Below are 12,480 nucleotides of genomic sequence, written 5' to 3' on the forward strand. Positions count from 1 at the left end.
ACTATATAGTCATAGGCCTACACATGCACACAAGAAAAAAAAGATTAAATGTATTATTGCTGTTAATCTGTTGCCTCTTCATTCGTTTGCTCAACTTTTCACCTCATGACACCTGCCCGACCTTGTTACCATCATTCTTGCTCATATAAATAATTGTTTCCTTTCCATTATGAAATTATATTTTGCATCGATCGTGTTCCAATCCTTTTTCAGATTACAGCACAGTGCAGTCTCTGTTTTAATGTTCAGAATGCTACATCTGAGATTTCGCATGAATTTCTGAATCAAGTTCTACCCCTTCACACACACACACACACACTCTCTCTCACACACTCTCTCTCTCTCTCTCTCTCTCTCTCTCTCTCTCTCTCTCTCTCTCTCTCTCAAATATATGCTGAACAAGTAGTGTGTGAATGTCGGATCGGGCTGTAGTTGTCTTACGTGTCCATATGGTCAGGGATGAGTTCCATCACGTGAAGCGTTGCGAAAGGAAAATAGACCTATTGCAAACGTCAATAAGACAAGACTGATTTCAATCTCCACAAAAAGGCAAGGGTGTCCATTTACCGTAAATGATGTTAATAAAACATACTGCTACCTAATATACTTCGAATCAAAACATCTATAATCTATGACCATCTCATACATAACGAGATATTTTCCATTTTATTCACATAAAGGTCTATTTTTGACATGATATCACTCGGGAATATAACGCACGTCTAGGTTTCTGTGCATGATCACAATGAATCGAACGAATTCTCACCACACGTTAATTCCTTCTAGGCTGATAGAAGTATCCAACTTGAAATAAACATACAGAACAATACCTGTTCGCATTTCGTTGTTATATAAACGCGTTTATACGCAAATGTGTACTTACGTAAAGGTCTTTACGAATAAAACATATCCCCAAGGTTTAATATTTCGACCAATAAGATGACTGGATTTTTGTCACCTCAAGAAGTTCAGTTCATTTCTCCGCGTCATTGCGTATGGTGATTATGACGTTGCACTTGAGAAGCTTTTGGCTTTCAAATTTTGGAGGTACTCAACATCACACAGGGGTGCGCGACAAGAGAAAAGTCAATTTGACTGGGAGTAATTTCATAGTGTGTTCTTTATCGCATAGAAAGGGACATATTTGATCGCTACACTCCCCTACACACCTTTTAATAGCCGAATGTCGCCTGCAGTGATTTTAGAAGTCACTCATGTAGAGAAAAAATACGACCATATAGGAAGAACATGCACAGCGGTACTGAGTTGTGTTTCAATAGGCTTGCGGTAAAATTAGATCCAGTTTGTTCGTATAGAACCATACAGTTAAATAATCCAGAATTCTTCCAAAATGCACTGCAATGTAGAAGGAAAAGAAATCAATGAAATTATAGTTATAATTGACACTCTATGTAAAAGGTTTCGTTGTCAACAAAGTGCCATGCTCGAAATGGGAAAGCTGGGGATCAATACAACCGTATATATACGTTGTCCACAGCGAACACCCAAGAACACATGAATAGCTCAGTTGTGCAAGCAGGGTTCTAGAAATCGCGCCCACGGCAGAGAGTTGTTGAAAATCAAGTCATAAAACCGAGCCATAAATGAACAAAATCAATAAATAGGGAGGCAAAATCACACAAATCTGATCAGATATTAAAGTTCGTAAAAACACTGCAATATCTACAAATTATCGAAAGGCGCACACAAATTACACTACGCGGCTTTATTTATTTTCTTGCCACTCGTTTTGTGTATTTATAGGGTCTACTATTCAGTACATCTTAAACCAAATTCACTGGGATATTTCCAAGGTAACGTCATAATAAATGCTGAAGTAAAATCATGCGCGTTGCATTCGCTGCGCATGGTAAATACACGCCCATCGATAGAGCACCGAGTTTTTTTGGGGAAAGCGCAACAAGCTATAGCTGAGCTCGGCGACAAGACACCAGCTTCACTTAGCCGTGACCGAAACCTTACCTTGGGTTGTTGTGAATTACTGCCTAACTTGGATATTTTATGCGTTGAATTTGTGATTCAGCCACACCACCACGCTTTCTGAGAAGAAACTCTGAGCCAACATGCCGAAGCCCAAGAAGAGCGCCGCTAAATTCGAGCAGACACTGTACGGAGAAGGGGTAAGCTTTGATTCGTAGATTAAATGCGAAATTTCGGGCGTTTTCGAGTCAATCTTGTGTCTAGATAAACTTGCGTGTTCAAACGTCTGATATTTAATATATCCAAGTATGAATTGATATGGATATCGCGAGTTGCCATCGCCATTCTCATTCAATCGCTGCATCCAACTAAATTCATCCTCTAACGATGTAGATATCATTGGATGATCCGAGGATACCTCTGAGCAATCACCGGGGAAACAGCAATATCCTTGTCAACGGTCCATTCTTCACGTGTTCGCATGTGTAGTTTTCCTATTATCCGATATTATCGAACTCGTATACATTAGTGCCCGTTGATTTCTGGAAGCTTAGCAATTGTCAACTTACAATAAGAATTGAAAATGATCCGCAAATTTATGCTTTATCTTTCTTAGCGTCAATTTTCTGACTTGTGGCTACCTATTGATTTAAAGTGACCGGCAAGGCTCATGTAGCATGCCTTATTAAACAATTCCATGGTGGCAATGCCATTGATGACTGTTCCAAAATTAATTTGAACAATTGATCTAATCGCCACCCGGCGGGTATGACACGGAGAATGCGCTGAGGTATACCTAAACCGGGGATTAGAGCGATCGATAAGGTCGGCATAAGTGGCGTTTTATTGTTTGAATATCTTGTGTAGGAAATGAGATGATGAACGGTATCTCCGAACTCAGTGAACAAGCGAAGTGTCAATCTCAGTGCTTGACTCGCACTGCACTGTAATAGGAAGTCGATTCACCTCTCTCGGAGTTTGCGCCCTGTGGAATTCGATAGGATCGCACACGTGTGAGCATAGACGCGTGTAATTGCACAGTCTCTCTCTTGGGCATACCAAATAGAGTTGATGAAAAATACATTTCTGCAAAGTTTTATTCGTCCAGTTCTTGTGAAATGTCGGATCAATAAATCGCTAGTAACGTAAGTACACTGGTGACAATTGGAGTTTTCAGAAAAGAAAATAAGCAAACAAGTGCGTTGAGCTAATCATTCTGTGCCCATTGACAAACAGGATTATATAGAATAAAATTCACATTTCATCGGTATCAAAACAAAATTGATTCTGCCGACGCATTAAAATCGCCATATGCTCAAAGATTGATGAAAACAAGGTACATATGATCTACGTCAACATTGTAAGTTGATACCACATATGATTGATGATATGATCACGACAGCACCACAGCGCCTCCTTGAGATTAATCTCATGGATTCCTTCGGTTTTCTGTATGACAATTTCTACGCTCAGACCTTTTCTTTCTCCTATGACAATGCTTTTCGAAAACACGCAAAGAAGGACGTGTTGTAAAAAAAGATAATGATATGATGAAAATCCATTGTGGACGTTTTTTGATCTGAGTTTTAGAAGTATTCGCAATCAGGCCTAAACTTTTCATACGTCTTAGCAATCCTCAGACGTTTAAACCATCGGCTCCGTGTGACGAAAAACTTGATTTATTGATACATGTCAACTTTACACGTAAAATTGCCATCACCACCACCACCACCAACACAATCATCATCATCATCATCATCATCATCATCATCATCATCATCATCATGTGATTAATGAAAACAGCTTACTGATGCTTGCTAACTATTTCATATACACTTGATACTTAAATAAAGAATACGATCAAACCACGGTATGGACAATAGTTGGAATGATACTGACATAAGTTAAATACAGTAGTACGTTGTAAGCTTATACGTACGTACCTACATGTATACACATGTCTATACACACATTCCCACATACATGCAGTGCTCACATGCAACATATATACAACCAATAAATAGGTTTTAACAGTTAAAATAGCTCCTCTGAAAAGCACACAGTTGACCATGTTGACCCTTAATAGATTTAGTTTGTTTTAACTTTGATACAAAACGTAGCACACAACTATTATGGTCCTGAATGATGCTGTGTATGTGATGATGATGATGATGATGATGATGATGATAATGATGATGATGTTTTTTGTTATTGTTGTCGTTATATTATTACAAGTTGTGGTAATAGTAGTAGAATTAGTAGTAGCTGTTACTGTTGTTGTCATAGTTTCGACAGGTCACTTGTCCGGGAAACAGCACAGGTAAATTAGTTATCTTGTTGTTGTTGTTGTTGTTTATGCTTATGTTGTTTGCCAATAGAATTGAAGAACACGAAGTCGTAGTTGTTCATTCAATCACATTGATATCATTGCAAATAAATGCAAAGGAACGCCGTTGTAACCATTGCAATGAAATCATTACGACTGAAACAACAGTTACAACAACTTGGCGTTCTTCAATTTTATTGGCAAACAACAACATATACAGCAACAGCCAGGTTACTAAGTTCGCTGTGTAGACAGTTGTGACAATGAAAGTTTAAAGAGCATACATTACAGTTGTTTAACGATACGTAATATCATCATGGCGCTAATATAGTCCACTGTTCTTTCTACATTACTGATTCTCATCCCAGTAAACTGCATGAGTTAGGAGTAGAGCAACGAGTAATATCGTGTAAACCAAGGAAAGAGAGAAATGGGGCAGGTCTGATCTTGGCAAAAGGCATATTGTACATGACATACATCAACACTGCTCACGTATAATGTGAAGCAAATAAACAGAATGAATCGTCAATTTCTTTCGTTAGGGTTGAACTGTCCATACGTATAGCTTCCAATTCGAAGCAAACACCGTAGATTGTCAACCTCGTTATGGTTTTAGCATAGTTCCTTGAGAAAGATTCCGGTTGTGTCCCCCACACATTCAGAAAGTTGCAAAGTTTGAGTGGTACTGAAACATACAGGGAATGTAAAATATCTTAAAACTTTTGCATAGCAAAATATTTTCGAAGCGATCGAGGATGGTGAATGTCTGAAGACAGCGAACACGAGTTCCGGGTGTCTCCAACGCGAAGGCAAAATTATACAGAGAATATAACTGAAATAAATACATGTATAACACGATTGGAACTAATTTGGGATAATTGGATGGTGAATCAAGGTCGTTTTAACCTGCAAATAGCTTATCTGCTTTTCTTTTTAAGTTATACACTTGTTTTTATGAGTAATTTGTAATATGGCAACATTCAGCTATATGGCACCAAACACTTTTGAGAAATTTGAAAAATATGAAGATCCAATTATCCCAAATTAGTTCCAATCGTGTTCTATGTTAATCAAGCAAGACGGGCAAGAGGCGGTCTACCAATACATGGTTGCCGTTTTGCTGGGAAATGTTCGTAACTGTCTATGCACCATGATGTCAGCAAACGCATTGTACAGTGAATGTGGTCTGGCGTGTTTGCTTCCATGCGTTTGGCGTTCAAGTGATTTGTAATCCACAGTCATGCCAACCTAACCTCTGTCTGATTTCAATACAGTCAAATTACATTGGCGATACAAAGCAAGTTTTTTTTCGCCCAAACGTGGACCCGGAAACTGGAATATGAAAACCAACTGTGAGTCTCACTATCGTTCCAAAAACAACGAGTGCCAACTTTGAAGAAATTTTCATGAAGTTCCACCATCGCATTCATCTCCAGACATGCATCGTTATGTACCTCCGGCAACGAGTATACTGTCCCCGTACGTTGAATTAGATGGAAATCGAGAAGTGGCTGATGGGCAAACAACTTTACCTGTAGGGCACAATAGACCAACAACTGCTAAAGCATTGATAAAACACACTTTTATGGTGTACTGTAGCGCATATGACAAACTGATTTTATTATGGACATTCTATACGACAAAAGTCGTGCTTGAAAATGTCGGTTTTCAGGACATGATAATTTTATTTATGATGATTTTGTTTTTCAAATATTGACAGGGAGCAACGAGCAGTAGGTCATTGACTTCGATTTGCGACAGTAGATTTGTTCCCAAAAATATCCTTTTTGATTTACTGTAATTCAGCAATGCATGTTCTAATTCGGACCATGCATCATATCAGCTTACTCTGAGAGATGCTTATGTTTCGACTTCACCTGTCATGAGGAAAATTTTAAAAAGCATTTGCAGCTAAAAGCTCATTAACATGTCGATGGAGAGATATCCTCAGTTTGCTGGGTTAGACTTCGATAAAAAGCCCACATAATTTTGTTGATGAAATTTGAGGGACTATACAAACATGTGTAAAAGAACAGCTCTACCTTACAATGGGCGAAGCCAAGCAAAGTGATAGGTGGATGATAGAGTTTTTTAAAACTGACAGTTGGTGCAAATTAATCAGTCTGTCATCAGATTCTCCTTGAATCATTCCAAAATTAAGGCTTAAAACTGACACACTCGTCTCTTGATATAGGCCTATAGGGCCTACAGAGAATCAGTCACTGCTAAATAATACTGGGCAGCTTTGAAGTAAAATTAAGTGGTTTTTTGAAAATAAAAATATCTCTAACTCACATTTGATAAGCAAGCGTATTTGAAGCAATGGCCAGACTATTGAAGGGCAGGCGGGAGTGTCTTCTTTTCTGATGCTGAAAATGTACTGTAGGCTAAGTGTTGAAATAGTGTCATTTAGAACACTTATCGCATTTGCCCTCCACAAGCCCAGTCCACAACTTTATCAAATATACATTAATATATCTGATATTTCTATGTTTATAAACACCGAATCAATACTGCAATTTAACCCTGTCAGGCCTGACTTTCTGGTAACTTACTAGAGCTACCCCTATATATGGGTTTAGGCCTGAGAGGGTGCCATATATGTAGCGTTTCTAGTCTCGGCATGTGCCAGGGTTTGGTAAACAAGCTGTAGAAGGGTGTTCAGGAGGGTGTTTCCAGATTTCTTTTACAACTTGACGTTACGCCATTTGGTGAAACTGAAAACGATAGCTCTGTTCGCAGTTTCAGGTTTGTTGCTACATATAGCTGCACGCGCGCGACATCAGACGCACTGCTGCTTGACATTCGGACAAAGTTGTTGCAGCATGCGTGCTGTTGATGTTGTTCTTGTCAGTCTTGTGGAAAATGCAGACAAATATTTGTTTTTGCATATTAATGGCAGGAAAACAACGTAATTTTGTGAACAGCGCAATTATCACATCTGATTTTTTGCGTAACCTCCATGTTTGTCATTTATTGAGTAGGCCCTAAAGCCCCATACTTTTCATCATTTTTTGACTGTGACTCCAAGTCGTAATGATCGATGACGTTTCCAGCTTTTCTTTCCTCTCTGGGCGACAACACGATTAGCCTTTAGGGCCTACAAATTCTTCCCGCATCCCTTCGGAAATCGAAAAATCCTTCCCCCTTCTCCTGTACGATTTAAATAGTAGTAGTACCCAGCCATAATCCCTCTCCATCATCCCGGAGAATTTGTACCAGTAGGCTAGGAAAAGGATCGTCGAATCCCTTAATTGGCTCACAGAATGCAAGTAGCTAGGCCTAGGCCAAAGGTCTGAGAACATGATTTCCGGACTGGCAGTTTAATACCTTTCTTGTTCTAACAGTGGCAAGAAAAATCTCACGTATCACAAAATAAATAATTGCAAACGTTGTTCCGATACCAGGATGCTCTGACGTCGTGTTAATATAGTGACATCGCTGCCTGTACGATACCTACACTTTTTTCGTGCCAAATACCTATCAGCTTATGTATGCTCTCATGGACTCACAGTGTCACACGTACGTGGACAGAGATACAGGTGTGGAAACCACGTTTGGGCAAATGCCGTGAAGGTAGATTCATAGTGTTCTGACAATGGACAACTGCCGCTAATTATTATATCGTGCATTCCACCAATTTACAAATGCCCGACATTTCCCTCCGCACTACGGAAAATTTAGTAAGTAGGTATGATGCGGAAGATGAGACCGCCATACGCGTGGGTCGCTGGGATATCTATGCAGTTTTCCTCGTTTGACGCATTGCAGGTGCGAAATATCCAACCAGATCGTCGCTTATATGGCCGCATTGAATTTTTCATATTGACGTCCAATGACTGGTGCGTTTTCTTAAACGATTGTTGGTGGGATTGGCGCGCTTGATTAAACCGCGTTACCGTTACAGAAATGTTGTTAAACAAAGTAGTACCGTTGAACTAAATAAAAACAAGGAAAATATTCATAAGCGCATTGCAGTTCGATGCGAAAGGCTTTTGTTTACCTTGCTGATGCAAACAGGGTAGGGTATGACCAATCAGTTTTTGCTTTTTGAGGTAATATTTATCATTTGCTCAGCTGCCCAGCGCAAGAACACACATATATTTGTGTAAACAGGCCCTGCAACAGTCGCTGTGTACCCAAAGCTTAGTGCATTGCTACGACCGTGTGTCAGTTGTCATCATTGTATTAGTATTATATACGAAAATTTAACACAATGGTAAGCTATTTTAATTTACTAATGATCTTGTTCTTGCATTTCACTCTTTTCGTCAAACTTATGTTGAAATTTGCGAGGTTTTTCATGGTCATTTTAGTATCCTGTGTTCGATCATTTGATGTAGACTGCGAAACTATTTGTCATCATTTCACGTGAACTCACAATGCCATCGGCCTCTATTGGATTACTCATGTTTTGCCGTCGAAATACTTTGTTTTGTCTTTGTTAAGTCAAGTCCGGGCCAGCCTTTATTTAATCGAGAGGCTTTTGTTTTTGATTGCATACTATACCGAACAGTTGCATACATCGCCGTTTCATTGTCTGTGCCATTTAACTGTCATGAATTGTGAAGGTACTCAATAGTAGGGTAATGGTAATTGGCGATATATGATATCCAGTATCTAATATATAATCTCCAGAACGACTAACATGATGGTTTTCATCATGAAATTGGTCCTTTTTTTCGATCGACAGCGCGAGCTCCAGGATAGTTGAAAATGATTTATATATGCAGTAATCCTGGAAGCGTAAGCCGAATATACCGGTCTTATTTTCGTATCCATCATCGTTCTGAAATGGTGTTATGATACTCCTGAATTATCAGCGTAATTTTTTCTGTTTTCCTCACTCGCGCAGAAAATTTTCAAAGAGTTTGTCTTTCCTTGTTTCTCTGTAGGCAGATCAACTCACCGAAGAACAAATTGCCGGTAAGTTAAAATTTAACATTGCTATCATTTGTGAAAGAGGAACCAGTATCCACTGTGTTACAGTCCTGTGTTAAAATTCGACACCGCCTTCGGGGGTAATGTTTCATCCAGCCGCGATGTGTGTATGCAGATAGAGCCTCCACATGGTGAAATTCTTGGCATGCTTCAATCCTCAACAATGTCAAGTGACAACATCATACACGTATTGTGCATTAAAGTGGCTATTTACTCTCATGGAGCAATATGGTAGATGTCCAAGGATATGATGATTAATTATTGATACAGTTACTTGAACCTTTTTTTGTGAACTCATGCAGGTTACGCCTTAAAGCCAAGTTACGGGACAGTTGATTTTACATACCAGACATGCCTTGCTCTGTAGTACCCAACAGTTCCTTTCGCGCTGTTAATAGTCCATATGCATGTCTGTGGTAATCAAATTTTGCGTTTTCCTATTCCTATTAGAATTCAAGGAGGCATTCTCCTTATTCGATAAAGACGGTGATGGCACAATCACAACAAAGGAATTGGGCACAGTTATGAGGTCACTTGGTCAGAATCCTACAGAAGCAGAACTTCAGGACATGATCAATGAAGTTGATGCTGATGGTGAGTGGAAGTAAAAATACATTTCATCACGAGGGATCAGTCATACCAGCCCGTCTCAGGGTTATCTTTGAATTGGTGAAGGTTTCAATAGTTGGATCCCTAGGGTCCATACTGACATGAATGAAAGGTAGAACTTCCCCAGGTACCCCATATTCATGTGTACTCTGCGACTTTGTACTCGATGATCCATGTTTGGTCACAATCGTGTCTTGTGATCAGGGAAAGAAGCCAAGTTTGAGTATTTTTGCATGTACCTTATGAAAAGTTTATTTTGGAAAAAAATGTTTTATATTTTCAATTGTTGGGCAATTCATACAACAGTATATGCAGAGAGATGATTAGATGTCAGGCTTGCTAAAGCAGTATGTCAGTGCATCTCTGACAGAGGTCATCAGCTTTGGTTGATTCACTAGATCAAGTGTAGGTGCACATTATGGAAACAATATCAGTAACAGTGGTTTAAGCAAGGACTCAGCAAGAGTGAAATAATGCATCTTAACACTTTTGTGATGATGTACAGTTTCACTCAGTGTCACATGTTGGTGTGATCAGCCTGACTTTTAAACTTATACAGTGAAGCATTGACACAATGTCCTCCCCACTAAATTTACATATTATGTGTGCAGCTGACACAAGGAAATTTCAATTACTTTCTAAAGTGATTCTTATGAGTTTTGGAAACTCATGAAAGTTGGGAAGGCAAACTTTTGTGAAAAGGAATTTTACAGAAGGCGGTAGCTGTATACAAGAACTATCTATAACCCAAAACTTTTTGTTTGTAGGAAATGGAACAATTGACTTCCCAGAATTCCTTACAATGATGGCAAGAAAAATGAAGGACACGGATAGTGAGGAAGAAATCAGAGAGGCGTTCCGTGTATTTGACAAAGATGGCAACGGTTTCATCAGTGCCGCTGAACTTCGTCACGTCATGACAAATTTGGGAGAAAAATTAACAGATGAAGAAGTTGATGAAATGATTCGTGAGGCTGACATCGATGGTGATGGCCAAGTCAATTATGAAGGTAAGCCTAGCTATTAGAAATGTGTCAAGAGTAATCTTCACTAGTACTGCTTGAATCAGACCAGTGCTTTAGAAGAGTAAATGTATTTGGTGTTTACCACCTTTCCTGCAAGACTGACAGTCCTTATACATCAAGTGATTACATATGTAAAGAATCCATTCACTGTAGTAAGACATTTATGGAGTAGATTCCTAGTAAAATGGATAAAGCATACAGAGCACCAATCAGTGTATGTGTTTTATGTTTCAGGAAAGTTACAGTATTATCCACTATGACAAGAAATTGACAACTTTCTTATCTCTGTTTTATTTCAGAATTTGTAACCATGATGACATCCAAGTAGACACCGCAGTCAAGCATCAGTACTTGTGCACCCATGTTCTTTTTTTCCTCCTTTTTCAAAAATCACACGTATCTTTGACTCCTAATCAAGTCCACTGCTTTTCAATTTCCATCTATTCCCACATCTCATTCATTGCCTTTCAAGTAGTAAAATAATGCTCACTAGGAGACAATCATATTGTGTGCAGGCTAGCTCGTAGCAAATTTTTTAGTTTGTTGTAAATTTTTTGTACCATATTTACATACTTGATTATTTGAATTCCAACTCAAAAAAAAAGGAAAGATGCAAATGTGTGTGAAATTGAGAGTTCATATCCAAGTTATTTGATACGAATGAATTGTCTATTCCCTACCAGCTATGTCTCTCACAAGTTATAGTTTTTAAGTAAGGACGAGAAGTTGTCATTAAAAACTGCCAATTTCCACCCTTGAATAGAACTGCTTATTTTTTTATTTTCTTTCCTTTTCTTATTCCATTGTTGTGTGGATGCTGCAAACATATGCAAGCACCATTTCAGGAAAATAAAATTGAAAGTTTTCAAGAATGATGTCATGAGGGAAATTCTTCAAGTAAGATCAAGTTTGTGTAGTGTCTGTTCTTTTTTTGTTCACAGTTCATGCTGTAAATAAATAAAAAAAAATAAACATTTTATTATTTAAAAAAATGCTGTGCCTCAGTTCCTTTGAACATGACCTTTGACTTTTTCTCAGAGTGTTTCGTGATTTATGGTCATCACTGAACCCAATGTGTTGGGGGGGGGGGGGGGTGTGGACATGTGGACTTTAAGGTTTCAAGACTGCTATCATGGAGTGTTTGTAGAAGAGGGTTAAGTTGCCAGTCCATGAAGTATCTCAAAGATTAGTGGATAGGAGGTTTCGGGACCCCCCTTGGCCGGCTTTTTTCACACTGGTTCAACAAATGCATGTTTATATTGCAAGGATGCCTGGAAATGGCAGAGTTTACAAATGCTTTGCAACATTTGTGATAGCAGTGCAAAATTTCTGCTCTGTGAACATCATGTGGATCTACACGCTATGCTTTATGTAGCATTATAGACTGACACCGAGAACAATTTCCCAATCACTGGGCAGAGATGTTAATGACCAAAAAGCCTCTGGTATGAATAAAGCTTGTATGAATATAAGCATTCTTCTACCCACTGTAGACTATGGACTGTGAGCCAAATTAGTGATATCATTCAGAAGGTGGACATTGCATGATTTTATCTTGCTAGGAACATGTCTGGTTGTGGTTGCCAGGTTGGACTGGAAGGTATCTTGCTCGAGGAGGGAATGTACTCTTCATGTTTT

The 12,480-nt window shown here is 38.8% G+C and overlaps 1 protein-coding gene across 2 annotated transcripts; it reads left to right on the plus strand.

The window, feature by feature from the left end:
• Positions 1-1,867: 1,867 nt before the first annotated feature.
• Positions 1,868-11,834, plus strand: LOC139149313 (calmodulin). 2 transcript variants are annotated; one of them, XM_070721016.1, is made up of 5 exons: positions 1,868-2,141; positions 9,163-9,193; positions 9,659-9,802; positions 10,585-10,827; positions 11,142-11,834. In XM_070721016.1, the coding sequence occupies exons 1-5, from the start codon at positions 2,085-2,087 to the stop codon at positions 11,168-11,170; spliced, it is 504 nt and encodes a 167-aa protein (XP_070577117.1). In that variant the 5' UTR covers positions 1,868-2,084; the 3' UTR covers positions 11,171-11,834. The 2 variants fall into 2 exon arrangements, with proteins under 2 accessions (XP_070577117.1, XP_070577118.1); XM_070721017.1 differs by lacking the exon at positions 1,868-2,141 and adding an exon at positions 8,231-8,486.
• The last annotated feature ends 646 nt before the right edge of the window (positions 11,835-12,480 follow it).

Source organism: Ptychodera flava, chromosome 14 (genome assembly GCF_041260155.1).
Source record: "Ptychodera flava strain L36383 chromosome 14, AS_Pfla_20210202, whole genome shotgun sequence".
In the NCBI taxonomy this organism is placed as follows: Eukaryota; Metazoa; Hemichordata; class Enteropneusta; family Ptychoderidae; genus Ptychodera; species Ptychodera flava.